Source organism: Chanos chanos, chromosome 7 (assembly GCF_902362185.1).
Source record: "Chanos chanos chromosome 7, fChaCha1.1, whole genome shotgun sequence".
NCBI lineage: Eukaryota > Metazoa > Chordata > Actinopteri > Gonorynchiformes > Chanidae > Chanos > Chanos chanos.
The window spans coordinates 38,753,739-38,769,709 of NC_044501.1; the positions used below are offsets into that span (position 1 = coordinate 38,753,739).

General features: G+C 41.8%; 3 protein-coding genes across 4 annotated transcripts in view; 1 reads left to right on the forward strand and 2 right to left on the reverse strand.

Moving 5' to 3' along the window:
- The window catches only part of pik3c3 (phosphatidylinositol 3-kinase, catalytic subunit type 3), a 13,467-nt gene extending 12,083 nt beyond the window's left edge, over positions 1-1,384 (reverse strand). For both annotated transcript variants that reach the window (XM_030779705.1, XM_030779703.1), the window contains exons 1-2: positions 1,099-1,384; positions 1-110 (exon numbers count right to left, since the gene is read on the reverse strand). The exon at positions 1-110 is cut by the window's left edge and continues 79 nt beyond it. In XM_030779705.1, the coding sequence (XP_030635565.1) occupies positions 1-110; positions 1,099-1,163 (175 nt within the window). In that variant the 5' untranslated portion in view covers positions 1,164-1,384. The remainder of the gene's footprint in view (positions 111-1,098) is intronic.
- A 4,664-nt stretch (positions 1,385-6,048) lies between these two features.
- On the forward strand, positions 6,049-7,041 carry msmp1 (microseminoprotein, prostate associated 1). The gene is made up of 3 exons (XM_030779317.1): positions 6,049-6,136; positions 6,414-6,522; positions 6,873-7,041. Exons 1-3 carry the CDS (start codon positions 6,049-6,051, stop codon positions 7,039-7,041), a joined length of 366 nt encoding a protein of 121 aa, XP_030635177.1.
- Positions 7,042-7,971: 930 nt separating this feature from the next.
- Positions 7,972-15,234, reverse strand: rgp1 (GP1 homolog, RAB6A GEF complex partner 1). Its single transcript, XM_030780518.1, has 9 exons — positions 15,130-15,234; positions 14,542-14,657; positions 14,040-14,173; positions 12,523-12,606; positions 11,590-11,739; positions 11,090-11,236; positions 9,427-9,554; positions 9,139-9,316; positions 7,972-8,696 (listed from the first exon to the last, which is right to left on the reverse strand). Exons 2-9 carry the CDS (start codon positions 14,655-14,657, stop codon positions 8,473-8,475), a joined length of 1,161 nt encoding a protein of 386 aa, XP_030636378.1. The 5' UTR covers positions 15,130-15,234; the 3' UTR covers positions 7,972-8,472.
- Between the last annotated feature and the right edge of the window lie 737 nt (positions 15,235-15,971).

Sequence of the window (15,971 nt, forward strand, 5' to 3'; positions counted from 1 at the left end):
TGACGTACAAGTCGGAACAGTTCTCCTGGTACAGGCCGGAGAAACGAAGCATGGGGTCTTCCAAAAGGGCTTTGTAACTCTTCCTCTCTCTCTTTCCCTCCAAACTACCTCTGTGGAGGCAACATTTGATATCCACTTTCTATTAGGCATCACTGAAAAATCGGTCCTCCAGCTACAAAGATACATGTACGTGTGTTTATCTATATATTTTCTGCCTATCTGTCTCTTTTCTATATACAATTTACAATTTGGCATTTAGCAGACGCTTTTAGCCAAAGCGACTTAGAATAAGTGTATCAGAAAACGGCTAAAAAACCTCACTAGGTTATTTTATGTTCTGCATTATGAAGTTTGTGCGTATTTGGTGCTCGGAAAATGGATCATGGAAAATGTTATGACCGATTGCACTGTTGACCCTCAACTTCTCTGACAGTGACAAAGCTGCAGAGATTCTCCAAACAGTTCGAATTTTAATAGGCGCCGATGAATGATGATATTTTGTGCATGACTGATCACTGGAGTCATGAGATTCGACTATCACTGGTTCCATTGTGGAAGTGTCCAGTCATACAAAAAAAACACCCATGTTTTGTTAGAATTATGAGCATAATTTATGATCTATGGGTCTTTTAAGAGCTATCGTGAGAGGAAAGCGATGGAGAGAAAGCGGTAAGAATGAGAATGATGTCAATTGACGGATGGGCTCGCTCAAACTGAACAATTCTCCCCGGACTCATCTTATAAGCGCTTCGTCTAATGACTCAATGGTGTTGGAACCACATTCATTTTACAACGTTACACAAACAACAAGAGCAAAGGCTCTTTCTTCGACTATGTGAAATGAGTTTGAATGCCCTTTAAGGTCTTGACAATTGTATTTTCGCGTTCTGTTTTCAGTTCAATAATCGATGGAAATCATGATAAAACTGCACTCCTGTAACTTAAATCCATTTAAAAAGACATTTATTGTGCTGGTATACTTAAACGGACAGACGCTTTACTCTGAGTTAGATAATGTTGTCGCACAAAGTTCGTTTTGCTTATATTAGTCAACTGTCAAATCTACAATGAAAACAATGACTCAGAAATAATACTTACATCTTAAGTTGAACGTTTATGTCCAGGTCACAACTGTAAACATAGTTAAATTTGTCTGTATCCATCTTTTTATCTAAAGTTCGTCGTTAAAAAAAGCAGGAGCAATCTGAAGAAATAATTAAACAGCAACTCTAAACAAAACAAAGTTTATCCGAGTGGCGGCTAGCAACCGCAGCTAGCAAGGCCTGGCTATCGAAGGGAAAACCTTGCACTGGAGAACAGAATATTTCAGCAGAAAGGATTTTATCTACACTGCTAGAAAACAGGCAAATTATGAGTTTTGGTTTGCCTGGTTTTGGACTGCCAGTTCGACAGGTCCAATCCTGTAAATGATCTTGATTCACGGTAATAAGAATCCCGTGACAGATAGTTGACGGGTCATGATGTATTTGTCCTGCTATTTCAGTGTAGAAAACACAACAGACGAGACCCTCTGATAAGACACAAATAGTAGATTGCAACTTCCTCGATCTCATCAAGAGGTTAAATCAATCACTTCGATCACAAATGGCTTCTTTGGTCTACATTGGTTCCAGATTGCTTCCTAGTTCAGCGGCAGGACGGAAAGTGAAAATGGACAAAATTAAAACGGATGTACCGCGCCGATATCTGGGTAGTAAATTCAAAAGAGAAGAAGAAATCTCTGAAATCTAACTGAATTATTAATCGATTCAAAATGCTTCGATTCTTTAAGGTGTTACCTGGGCTCATTAGTTTATTACTACAAACACTATCCTTACTAAACTTTTCAATCTCAATCGTTCTTTCCTAATTGCTAAAATAAACGGCACTGACAGCTTACATAGGTGTCGTATAATTTTTTGTTGAAACAAGGATGGAGAACACTTCATGTTTTACAATAGAAAAAAAACAGACTGAAAATAAAATACAGGAATAAAGTAATTTAGAACAATTACGTTAAAAACATTTGGATAAATAAAAGATATCTGATAAAGCAATGTGATAACATGTTATTACAGAGTATAATGAACAACACAGTGAAAGAGAGATTACTGCATTTTGCTTGTAAGATGACCCACAAAATCTACCTATCTGATTGGAAGAGCTGTTGAACAGTGAGATGTAAGCCAAACTAAAATCATATTATGAATGAAAAGTTTAAAGAGATGACACTATTTTCACAGGTAATTTCTACCCAGTGAAGTCATGCATTGGGAAAAGTGGGTCAACAGTGAATCCGTAAGGATCTCTGCAGGAAATACATTTGTCACTCAGTGTGACAGAAATTGTGATACTTTAACATTGGAGCGAACACAGCTGAAGACTTCAGGTCATTCCATTCTTTGAGATAATGAACGTAAATCCCATGATGCATCGCATCAAAAAAATAACATGTAGATCCCAAATGATACATTCCATTACTGACAATTTTGCTGAGTCTAAAGTCAGTGACTGCTCTCACAAAAACAATCTCTGTCTCATAATTACAATACAAATCCGACTGAATCATAGTCCAGTTTTGCACATGACTATGCCTTGTCATTGTTTGTAAAAGTAGGTCCTAGATATTGCATTAGTAAAGAATTGCCTTTTGTGCCGATAGATGCATACCTTATTGTGCACGTATCATATGGCTGGGCTGTGACACACAATATACTGTTGACACAAAAGGACTCCAGCAACACTTCAACAAACTCCACCACAGATGCGTGTCCTTCTGTGACTTTTCACCGTCCTTGCCAAAAGTGCCTGTTCAGTTCCAAACCTATGGGATTAAACCTCAGCAGTTTTTTTTTTGTTTGTTTGTTTGTTTGTTTGTTTCTTTGTTGCCTTTACAATAGCTGCTCAAAAGGATTATGAGAGTCATCGGTACGTCCTAAATGAACGACCGCTTGAATAAACAGAATGGTTGCCTAAACACGATATGAATATCAGCATCTTTTGGCCAATACTGCCTTGTTTCAACAAACATCCTTCAGAGCTTTTCAGGAACACTATATAGGTCATCCCTTTATACGAAGGAAATGTCAGTCCAGTAAAACAAGGGATGCAATTCACAGTTTCTTCCTCTCATTCAAGGAGAGCTCATTCCAGTTGCTAAACTCTTGCTTTTTTCCCCCCCTGTGGACTGTATGAGGTTATATTATGCAAGGGAATGAGTCAGACTCTACAACAGTCCTGCTCCATTACACGCTCCACTCATTATAAAAGGGCTGTTTAAGAGGACAAGGCCCATTTGCTTTTCCCAGTGTGGTGTACACACTCACAGTGGGGGTACCGTTTTTCTCCCTGACGCAACTGCACATTCCTGGGTGTTGATGCTACGGGCAGGAGGCTTGGGAATGATCAAGGTTTCCATGACCTGGACGCAGCTTAATACACGACGGCCAAATCAAAGCACAGGCCTACTGGTCAACACGATGATAAATATGAAGCGCTGGTTAATTTGGAAGTTGGTGATCAAACATAGTTCAATGAAAGCGAGTTGATGGTTCCAAAACTAAGCTGAGTGTAGCGCAGATGCGTCAAGTGATCGGACACGACTTTGACTCTTTATAACCTACTTCCGAACTGAATGCCAGGTAAGACACCCCGTATTGCAACTGTAGCGCACTCAGTAACCAAGCCGGTCCAATCTTCCGTCCTTTGCACTGAAACGGAATATGTAGTAAACAGCAAAATACTATCAAATTATTATTCATCAAGCACACCTTAACCAGAAGTAGCGTAAAACGCATGCCCTGTCACAACAAACGCTCTATATCATGCTGTCACAATACTAGCTGGCTTTCCATCCAACTATTTGATGCAAATTAACGCTTAAACTTCGCATCAAATCTGTTAAATCGCGTAGGAAATGTAATCGCAGCAAGGAGATGATAAGCATCACGGTAAATGATACTGGTTGATGGAAACAGGTTTAGTCGCATCAAAAAGGGGTTTGTTGCGATTTTATCACGTATTTCCGTTGAAGTTGCCCTGGACAAGTTTTAAACCAACAGATGTACAAGAGGAGAACCTATAACGCATAACACAGCTAATTAAAACGTGCGCGCACACATTTCCTTAATGGACTTTTAATGAGCGCGCTCCAACATGCGAATATATTGGGTGGAAAACCTGCTGCTATCGCCTTTTGAAGGTTAACATTATTGCATCGATGGAACTATAAAGTCCAAACCAAACTTATTAATTGGCTAATACAGATGTCATTCAAACCCATCAAGCATTATACAAATAAAAAATTAGAACACATTTCCTTGATTTCAGGAGCGTTTAAACGATTATATTTTAGTTATATTATAAACCAATTTAACAAACAGTAACGTATTATTTTTTTAGTATTAAATTAAATAATTCCATCCTAACTCGGGGGGTCTATACATCCTTTGGGCGCGCCTAGGCCGTCAAGCCCGTCCGTTGGCTATGCGCCTGGTGTAGAGTTTAAAGTGTTACCCCCTCGCTCATGCCAGGAGTTAAAGAAAACCTCTTTGCTAAAATGCATGACTTGTGAGAAGCAAAATGATACACTCCTTTTCTTTAAAGCTATCTCTGAGAAATACGACCATGAAAATATCCAGGAATTTTTTTTGTTGTTGTTTAAAGTTCAACCCCGTAGCTAATGTTTAAACTTTTGACTGGCAGGGTCACTGAACTAGATCAGCTCTCCTTGGAGAAACTGCAAGGGAGCAAATGGGTAACTCTGAGTCATCCGAAACAGAAATGAGGCGCGTGGCAGAACTATTGAATAGTAGCACAAGGGGTTGACGAAGGGAAGACCTGTCAACACTTCTCAAAACTACTGTGAGGTGACCAGGGCGCGAACGCTACGAGAAGAAAATTGTGGGGCTCTGGGGCCTCTTAGGAAAACGCCAGTCGCCCTGTTGCAATTTTTTTCCACTTTGATAGCTGAAGAGATGAGAGATGAGCTAATGTTTCGCTAAAGTTTGTCTCTGGCTCAGGAGGAGTTACCCCCGCGTCCTCACGCCGTCCTGACTTCAGATCCCGCGTGACGCGCACGCTTTCATCTCTCTGACGCTTGCCGAAAAGAGGAAAGCGTTACCTCTCTCCGTCCCCTCTTGATACAAACGTACACACACAGACACTTACACACCTGCAGCAGAGGCGCAATAAAAGTCTAATCCCATCTTTACAGGCTTCCTCCTCCCAGACATCCTTTGGAACATGGTCTCAGCTGGACGAGACCCATGTGAGGTCATAGAGAGGAGACACAACCATGACATCATCACTATGAGCTCATTCTGAGGAAGCAGACAAGTGTCAGCTCAAGGATAGAGCTGCCTTGAGTCTATGTTTGCCTAGTGACTACCTAGTAACCACTTGGTCTAATTTCCACTTTAGGAGGGTAGAACAGTTCTGTTCAAGTTTCTTGTTCGAATGTCCTTTTCTCAAGTGCATCATTTAGCGACGGAAAAAGTTCCCAGTGTTATGATGCAAACGGGTGACAAACAGGTGGTGACTTTGTCCGAATAGAAAAAAAAAATTAGGGATAGTAAAAAAAAAAAATAAGAAAACCAACAAGACCACATCACTGGATGTTTATTGGAGGTTTCTTTCTCTTGCCTTCTCTCTCACCTCTCTTTCCTACTTCTCACCTCTCCTCCCCGCCTCCCCCCCTCCTCTCTCTCTCTCTCTCTCTCTCTCTCTCTCTCTTGCTCCCGGTCTTAGTCATCACAGAATGTGTCAGTATTTCTATCGTTTGAGGTCATGGCCAGTGGAGCGGAGAATGGCAATCTCCAGAGACGCCAAACGGTGCCAAGCCACGGTCTCCCTGTCCCCCCCCCCCCCCCTCCCCCCGAACCAGGCCATGCTGCCCCCGAGTACCGCGCCTCCTGACGGGGGCAAACCCCTCCCCGTGAGCGCGAGCGAGGCTCATAAAAAAGTTTGGGGGGGTATAAATGGAGGTGCGAAAACAGAGAAAAGGGGGATTCGGAAAGGAAGAGAGAGGAAGAAAGACAGAAGAGAGACATGGAGTCTGCGCTGATGCTCTTGACCGGCGTTGTTCTGTGGACGACCATCGCGGCTGCACCCACGCAGTGTCATTTCAACTCCCAAGGTGAGATAACCCGCTCAGGCTACAGTCACAAAACAAGATCAGGGTGTAAAAAAAAAACAGTCAGCCGGCTGTTTGGCGTCTGTTGGGTGTCCTACGCGGCCTCTCAAAACGTTGCTGCCTCCATTTGACGCGTTCTTGTCTGAATTTCACACTCTTAATGATCCCTGAGCGAGGAAAAATAGTTGATGATTAATTAAAGCTTAAAGCTGCCTCATTTCTCTCTCTCTCTGTCTCTCTCTCTATCTCTTTCTGTCTCTCTCTATCTCTCTCTCTCCAGCGCTGTGTGAGTATGAAGGGAGGCATTACGCTTTGGGAGACACCTGGATGGAGCATGGCTGTCTGCAGTGTACCTGTCTACACCCAGTAGGCGTTGGTTGCTGTGAAACGTGAGAAATCCTATTGTTTTTTTTTTGTTTGTTTGTTTTTTTCTTCAAGTTTTTCAATACAAAAAAGGTCCTGTACATGGACAAAAGGGTCCTGTGTGTTACAGTTAAGTTCGGTTTCAATTCCCTTTTGTGGGGGGAACAAAAAGCCCAAATATTGTACCAGGAACACCACTTCTGCCTAAAATTAAACCCTTTCATTTCCTCTTTAACTTGGCACAGTTTTATCCAATAGAATTCTGACACATCATAACACATGCAGCGAAGATCAACTTCATTGGTTTGTTTTCTGACGTTGTCGCACTCAAAGGATGTTAGGATGGCCAATCAAATGAATCCCTCTGATTCCGCAGCATCCACCCTCCGGTCGACTTCCCTCCCTGGTGTGAGGTTCGTGTGGAGTCTCTGACCTGTCAGGTCAGCCTGGTGCAGAGCGCTGATCCTCGTCTTCCCTGTATCCCCGGGGGGGGCAACAGTCTGGACCCCAGCCACGGCACCTTCAGCATGAAACTGGGGGTTTAACGACCTCCAGAATCTTCCGCCCCCGTCGGTCTGTCTCAGCGTTGTACTCAAAATCTGGGCTCTCACTTCACCTTAAGCTACTGTAGGAAAAAAAAAAATGTTACTTAGCCATTAGCATTTAAACAGCATGGATGCTTCACTAAGAAATTGTTGTTGCCAGACAGGTGCTGCGCCGATCCTGAGGTTTCCCCCTTTGCTAGGTCATTACCAGGCTGTTAGAATTTGTCTGGTTCTGCCCCTTGTGGTTAGATGTGGTACTGCAGCACGAGTAAGGAAAGAGGTCTCTTTTGTGCGCTCGGACTCTTGTAAGCAATATAAGCGCAACATTTTACAACTGTTGTGTTTTCCTCAAAGAGTGAACATCAGACAGTACTGAACACGTATGATAACATATATGTTTAGGGCCGTGAAACGCGTCAAAGGGTGGTTTGAAGGAAGTAGCTATGTATATGGGGGGAGAGACACAACAGGTAGGGCCAGACAGCAAAAACGGGGATTAAATCTTAAATCTGCACCTCTTTCATTCATAACTTTATTTTTAACGTTTGCCGCCAGTATATCACCTTTAAGCAGCATGGTCAAAGCCTTAATGTATATCACAAAACTGTAAATATCCGCACCTGATATATTAAAATACATCAGTTCATGTTGTTTGTTCTGTACAGTCTTTTTCCCCAACATTTATGCAAATAATAAAAAAAAGGGAAAGACAGATGTGTTTTTATTTCGTTGATTTGTGGATGGAGGTCAAACCATGTCTTCATACCATTCGTATCATTTTAATTCGTACTGAATTCAAACGTGATTCACATCTTTCAACAGTCTTTGTTCACAAACAGAAACAAAGCATGATAGAAAAAAAAAGCAAGTGTTTTTTTTTTTTTTTTTTTTTTTAAAAAGAGAAGTTTCCAGAGGAAAAAAAGTATTTAAAGGAAATAGAAACATGGTCTGACAGTATTTTGTTACATTTCATTAGTTAACATTAGCCCATGGTTTTGCAAACTCAAGAATAACACCACCCGAGTTAGTAACATTTGCTTGGTTTAGTCAACACAATGCGTTTGTGTGATGATAATCAAGTAAAGCTACCAAACCATATTTTATAGTTCATAAAGGTTTAAGAATAAAGGGCAGAAAAAAAAATAAATATGGAAATATACACATTACAACAGATAAAGCTTTCAGTTGGTCATGTTTGAAATGTTTAAAAAAAGTGTCTAATGGACACATTGCACTGCAAAACATTAAAAATAACAATAAAACGTAACTAAGAGTAAGGAATAACTATCAACCTGGAACCGATGACTCACACACAATCAAAGCTTTACAAGGTTAATACACAAAAGCACTCGCACACATATACTTTCTTAAACTGCAAGGTGAAGATGGTCTGAGGACACACACACACACACACACACACACACACAGCATTCAGATATTGATGCTGTTTGTCCCTGTAAACTGAGAAACATAAGAAGCTAGAGCAGGATTGGTGGGGAGCACTTTGATTGGCAGGTTCCAGCTAAAGGTGTCGACATCTACATTCTCCGCCCCCATCCACACTGTGACTTCTGATTGGTTCTGCAGCACTGTAGGCGGCTCAACGGGCTCTCTCGCTGTTACAAATTCAAAGTGCAGGCGCCATCTTAGGGCAACTAAAAATAAACAAAAAAATACATTAAAAAAAAAAAAAAAGGAAAAAACAATAAAAAAAAACAGTAAGAAAAGACTTCATACAGGACCATCTTGAATAATCATTCACATAGAGATTACACATGAAAAGAGAGGACGGTTACAAATTCCTCAAGAACTTATGAAACCTGAACACACTTCTGTTAGGTACCTAAAGCCTGAGAAGTAGCACCTGCTGCCTACAAACAGAAAAACATCCTCATCCCTACATTACAATCCAACATCGACCTCAGCGGCGAGTGTTAACGTGGGCACATCGGACTGACATAATTAAGCAGAGAGAAGAACGCGGCGCGTTAGCTGTCACAGCCTGAACATGAATGTACCGCATCCACGTAGAAGATTCTAGGCGAGTCAGAGTCAGAGCGGCGTTTGAAGGAACGGAACGGAAGGCGAGGAACTGACCGATGTCGGTGCTGAAGCCCGGCGTGACGTTGAGGGGGACGGGCAGGGAGAAGTGGCTGGAGGCGGTGTGGAGGCAGGACTCCAGGTGTCTGCCGTGACCCGTCACGCTGACCGCCTGACCCGGCCGACGCTGGTACTGCTCGTGGACCTCCTCCTCGCTCTGCAAACTCACCGAATACTACGCGCAAAAAAAAAAACACGCGCGCGGGCGGGTTACGACATCTCAACCTTTTACGTATTTAATGAATGAACAAAACAAAACCGCCCGAGACATAAACGTCCACGCACCTGTAAACAAGGAATGTCGCCCTCTGAGAAGGTGAAGGTTCCGATGATGTCCTCCCCGAGTCGGTACACCGTCTTAAAGATGCAGAACTTGGCCACTTTTCCGCGCGTGTTAGTGATGTTGAACAGATCTGAGAAGAAACCAGGGTCATATTCATCTAGCGGTCATTTTACATGTCATTTCTCTTTTTTTTTTTTTCGGAAATATCTGTGAGGAAAACATTCTTTGGAAGAGGAACTGCGAAAGATGTTTGCTCCATCTTCGTCCTGACACATAACATGGTTAAAACCAGTGGACGGTGCACCACAAAACTCAATACACTGAAGCCATCACTGAGCAATAAAATTGGGATTAAAAGAGGAAACAGACCTAGATGTGACCTAAGGTTTTTGACCGAAAAATGACTAGCAGCAGTGAACTGAGGGGGAACCAAGGAAAGACATAAAAACTGCCTTCCCAGCACTGATTAGCACTGACCACACACATGCGCACACGACCACACACACACACACACACACACACACACACACAAGGGGTTGCACAGAGTACTTGAGCATCCGAGTTCTTGAGCAGTCGCATCGATTCTCGAGTTTCTACGTTAACATCGAGTACTCGTTAATCGCGTGATGTGCGCTGGCAACAGGCAAACGGTTTGATTTTCTTTTGTTTGTCCTCACATCGTGGGTTACCAAATGTGTGTTTGCTTTATTGCTGTATTTCATTGTGCAAATTTTCTTTCCCAACTGTCGTTGTGATGAAATAAATGTGTAACAATTGTGAGTTGTGGACGCATTTCACAAGGATGGCTCTAATGTCGAGGGAGTCTGTCATATTATAGCACAGATAGACAAATTAATGTTGTTAAAAAACAGATGCAAGCAAATATGACTGATATTATTTTTAAGTCGATTAGGCTTACTAATGATGACCAGGTTTCACTGAATTTACAAAAAAAGGAGCCGTTATATCTAAACACAATAAGAACACTTAGAGAGTTCAGTCAACAAAGTGGGGTTTTTTTTCCCCCAACTATCTTGGGCTAATGAAGAATGTTGGTAACAATAACGTTAAAATATTGTTGGTATCATCCACACTTCACCGCTGTGTAAGGTAAGACCAAATGTTATCTTCATATCATTAATTTTATTTTTTGCTCTATGTGCTGAGACCAACCCCATCATAGTTACATAGTCTTTTAACTGATGCAAGACACCTCCCGCACAACTGATGCAAGACCGCCCCCCAACACACACACACACACACACACACACACACACACACGAGTACTTGAGAACTTGAGCTTTTCAAGAAAGGAGTACTCGAATTGTGAAATTATGCACTTGTGCAACCCCCTAACACACGCACACACACACACACACACACACACACACTCACATACACACACACACACACACACAAACAAACACACACACACACACACACACACTCATCCTCACACACACACACACACACACACACTCACACACTCACTCATCCTCACACACACTCATCCTCACACACACTCATCCTCACACACACACACACTCACACACTCACTCATCCTAACACACACACACACACACTCACACACTCACTCATCCTCACACACACACACACACACACACACACACACACACACACACACACACACAGAGAGGAACTCACGTGGGACACGACGTGAGGTAGTGATCATCAGCATGTCCAGTGCTCTCTCTAAGGTACGAGTGTCCTTACGCCCACCCTCCTCTTCCTCAAGGAAGGGGTTGGAAGGGGCGACTTCCTCGTCCTGGGGGAAGGGGGGCTCTGGCATCCCTGTCAGTGGCAAAACAAAAGCCCCTCTGTCAAAGCCCCTGGATATAAACCTTAAAGGGGACATTCACCTTATCGACATCTTGCAGTTAGCCACTAGTCACGCTAATGTACTGCAGTGAGATTATAAGAGTTACGCACCGAAAATGCTTTTAGATACTCTCAACCATTTTAGATGTTTCAGAACCAACAGAACCACATACTTAATGATTTTGGATCCTGAAATGAGATGTTCTGTAAGTTTAAATATTAGCCTGTATGATTCTAAAAGGACGTTTATCTTGTTGTTGTTGGGGTTGTTTTTTTTTTTTGTTTTTTTTTTTGATAAATGAGGAGAAAATGCAGACGCAACCTACCATGTAGCACCAGGACTCTGAAGGGAACTCGCAGCAATTTGATTGGTGAATTCACTCTCTGGCAGCCAATCGTGACCTTGTAGACGTACTTGACTGACTGACCGCGGAAACTGGGCGGTCCGTCGGTGGGCACCACTTCGCTGTACGAGTCTGAGAGAGACAAAAGGCAAAAGAAAAAAAAAGAGAGAGAGAGAGAGAGAGAGAGAGAGAGAGAAATGAAAATAGAGAAAATAGAGAATAGAAAAATGAAAGTAGAAAATAGAGAAATGAAAACAGAGAGAACTTTTGAACAAAAAAAAAAAAATCATTGGAATCCCTGGGATAATGAGAAAATACAACAGAATGAATCAGTATGTTTTTTTTCAAACCTAGAGGAAAAAAAAAAAAATCAACACACAGACTTCAAATCTACTCTGTCTATAATACTGAGCAGAGACACATCTTGACCAGTTACACACCAACAAACCAGAGTTAGTGACTATTAACATAAGACGGCCCTTTTTTGCTGAACTGCACATGTCTGGACTTGGTTTGGTTGAGGTTAAAATATTTTTAATGATTTGCTGAGTCAAGTATTCACAGAGTTGGGGTGGATCTGAATTTCTGCTTGAGGGGGGGGGGGGGGGAGTTTTTATAAAAGTTTCATATAACTTTATAGACTGTTATGAGTTTTTATTTTACTTTTACCCAACGTCTGCAAAGAATTGTTTTTAAAGGGGATCATTATTTGATGTTTCATAACTACTTCGGACCATGACCGAATTCAGCTATGCTGATAAATTTTCTACAAATTGATTTGACAGAGAGGGGTGGACAGATGTGAACCGAATACATAAAAACGAGGCTCTTTAATACTAGAGTGAGATTTTTGGCTTACAAATATCATAGCTCTCTTTTAAACAGAGTGGACAACAATGGGGAGGAGCGTCTTACAGGTTTTGCTCTCTCCTGGGTCGAGTCGTAGGTCACAGAAGAGGATTTTGGGCGGAGTGTCCAACATACACTGTCCTCTCTCTCCTGGAGAAGAGAAAATCGAAGAAGGGAGAAAAAGGTAAAGAGAAAGAAAGAAGAGAAATGGAAACAGGCGACCAAGGCAGGACACAGCCAGGATCAAACGACCAGGATTAAAAAGTCTCAAAACCTTCCCCACGACCCCCCCCCCCCCCCCCCCCCCCAACGTTTGAGATTTTCGTTTCGGTAAACGCGAGAACGCGGGAGTTCAAATTAGGACGGAGCGGTTTTCCAAACCCGAACCCTCGGAGGGGTCGCAGCTCAGATTATTTTAATCTGAAGCACATGCAAATGTACAGTCTGGGGCTCTGACACGCCGGGTTTACCGCGGTAGGTCACAGGATTACCTCAAAACAATGAAAAACAAACAAATCTGTGAATACAATGGTCTTTAAGGGCCACCAGAGTCAGAGTCTTGACCTACTGACACAGATACTCCATATTTCGACCATTAAAAATCACTCATGAACGTTCCTGAGATTAGACACCGAGAGGAAATCGAGGCCAAAAGTGCAGAATCTCTCGCCATCTTCCAAAGGAGACTGAAAACCCATCGTTTCAGATTCCACCTGTCCCCTTGACGTATAACTTCTCTTTTATCTTATGTTTTTATATTTATATTTCATGGTATAAAATTAAAAAAAAAAAAACCCCAAAAAATCCCATGTACTAACTTTGTCTTTACGTGGCAGGTTTGTTTATAGTTTTCTGTTTATCTTCACAGGATATACAGGATTGTGGCATTTGCAGTCCTACTGCAATCTTTTGCTTATGAGGTAGTTAAACCTAATTGATGTACTGATTGTGAGTCGCTTTTGGTAAAAAAGCGTCTGCTAAATGCCAAATTGTGAATTGTAAGTGGACAGAATAAGGCAAACAGCTCTGTTTGGAAGTGATGACGTCTTCCTGAATGAAGTCCTAAATTCAGTTCTGTTTCTAAGGTAAATTGTGTTGTGTAACAGTGGGACTGAATGAAACTACAAACAGCAAGTTGTTTCAGTTCTTTTTTTTTTTTTTTAAATCGTTTCTAAGAGCAACTGTGCCATGACAACTCCAGAAAAAAAACAAACAAGAACAACAACAACCCCCCCCCCCACACACACACAAAAACCCCCATAGGCCAGTCCTGAAGGAAATAGTTTCATGACTCAAAGTACAGCCTTAATACCAATGTTCAAATACTGCCAACTCTCGGCATTAAAAAGCTAAGAGTCCTCAGTACTCTACTGTGATATGACTACACGGTTATAGAGACAGTGTTCACTGCATTCAAGTGTGTGCATGGACCTTTTTAATATCTCATTTGTCGTATTAACGAGAAAGGTACGTGAAACTGATCAATATGCTTATGCAGAACACAAATCTAGTCCTACTGGTCCCTGCGGGCAGAGGGCCCTGTTTTGGGTGGTGTCTGCTCATGGCAGGCTGATCTGACTCACCTCTGCTGGGAATGAGCACCGTGTCACTCTCGGCCTGGACGTCCTGCTTATTGCCCTGGGCAGGCAAAGCTACTCTGCTCTCACTGGCATGGAACTGGCAGTGAATCTGGGCACTGGCCCAGGCCAACATCTCACTGAAGAAAGGAACAAGTCAGGAGAGAAAGATTGGACGTGAGAAAGAGAATGAGTGAGAGAGAGAGAGAGAGAGAGAGAGAGAGAGAGAGATGAAAAACAAAGGGAGGGATGGAGAAGGAAAGCAATTGAAAGATGTGCAGAGAGATTGACAGAGATACAGATATATACATACATACATATATACACACACACACACACACACAGATATATATATACATACATACATACACACATAACACACATACACAAACACAGATGTATACATCATATACATATTAACTGCACCACACAGACATATAAACTAAACAAAACAGTGACAGTGAGTCAGATACTTCTGACCAGTTCATGTGTGTCTGTGTTTGATTACCTGCTGGCAGAGGTGGACAGATGGGACATGGGGTTGGTAAAGGTGATAAGACATTCTAACACCTCTCCAGCCAGAAACACTGGTCCTCGGGCAATCGAGGCTACCACCTCAATCATCTGCTCGGGTAGACAAAGAACCGAGCAAGTTAAACTTGGGAAACCACCTACACAATTGGATTACGCCGCGTAAACGGCCAAGTGCTAATAGAGAAAACTAAAAGACATTTACGTAGGTACCATCAAGAAAGTAGTCAGTAACTATTCGTCCTAGGGTTGTTTCTGGCGTGCCAGTCGGTGGTTTTTAACATAATCCATTTAAACCCTGTAACAGGTAATAAAAGGTGTGAGAATGCAACTTTTAAATATTAGTCTGGCTGATCTCAATCGTCGATACAACCGGCTTTATAGACTGTTTTGGTTGTTTACTGCGTTCAGCAGCAAGAGGAAATCTGGTTTGATAAACTGATGGCACAAGTCAGAACTGGGTTAGCTTGTTTTCATATTCATGGAAAGTTAATATGAGCTACTTGTTTTGACTAACATCAGTTGACTATTTGACCTGTTTACCGTGAAGCGTCCCAAAAATTACCTTGGCCTAAGTTGCAGCAATAGGCAAGCAGTCAAAGATTAAACGCGATTTACCGACATTTAGCGAGAAAAAACTGACAACGTAAAATAAATCGAGAAAACGGCCGGCAAGAATCCAACAAATGTTACCTACATCTCGCTAACAAAACAACTCCAGCCAACAACAGAAAATGAGCGACTATAAAGTATCCCTAGGATCCTACCAAACTCTAGATTATAGCGGGTTTTACGTAAAATAACACAGAACCATCATTATTTCTGAATTTTTCACAATATGAACACGTGTTTATATTTCTCTTTTGCTGGAATTCAAATAGTAAGGCGTTCCAAAGTTCAGTTTTGTCACGCATTATTCGAAAACACATTCATCATTTCGACACTTTGATTTGATTTAGGTCTATGTGGCTAAATTCTATTTGACTTGAATGGCCTGTTTATTATGAGAGCCTTACGTATATTTAATAATTTGAATATACACTGATACTAAAGGATCGCATATAAACCACGAAATCAGTGTGTAAACCGTAACATGTCTTCACTCAGGTATTTACTTTGTTTGTCCATCGGTGAGGGCTCCGTGGCACATGTGACGTTAGATGGAGCCAAACCAAATTCGAAACGGGAAACCGTGGTTGAAAGAAAAATGAAGGATTTATCTTTGCTGCTTTACACGTATACCTAATAAAGTAATTCGGTACTAAAATGATAATTAGCTATACTTTTCTGGATCTGACGTGGAAGAGCATACAACACATTCAAAAATTTGCACAGTCCAACGCACATCTACCACGAGACCTCTGTTATTTGGCCTAGTCTAAGAGAGAGAGAGAGAGAGAAAGAGAG

Bases quoted from the DNA above. Each gene is read 5' to 3' on its own strand.
- msmp1 (XM_030779317.1), top strand. From the start codon at position 6,049: ATGGAGTCTGCGCTGATGCTCTTGACCGGCGTTGTTCTGTGGACGACC. The intron at 6,137-6,413 runs GTGAGATAACCC...CTCTCTCTCCAG, and splicing joins GTGTCATTTCAACTCCCAAG to CGCTGTGTGAGTATGAAGGG. The intron at 6,523-6,872 runs GTGAGAAATCCT...CTGATTCCGCAG, and splicing joins GGCGTTGGTTGCTGTGAAAC to CATCCACCCTCCGGTCGACT.
- rgp1 (XM_030780518.1), bottom strand. From the start codon at position 14,657: ATGATTGAGGTGGTAGCCTCGATTGCCCGAGGACCAGTGTTTCTGGCT. The intron at 14,174-14,541 runs GTAATCAAACAC...TCCTTTCTTCAG, and splicing joins CTGTCCACCTCTGCCAGCAG to TGAGATGTTGGCCTGGGCCA. The intron at 11,237-11,589 runs GTAGGTTGCGTC...TGCCACTGACAG, and splicing joins CAGAGTCCTGGTGCTACATG to GGATGCCAGAGCCCCCCTTC.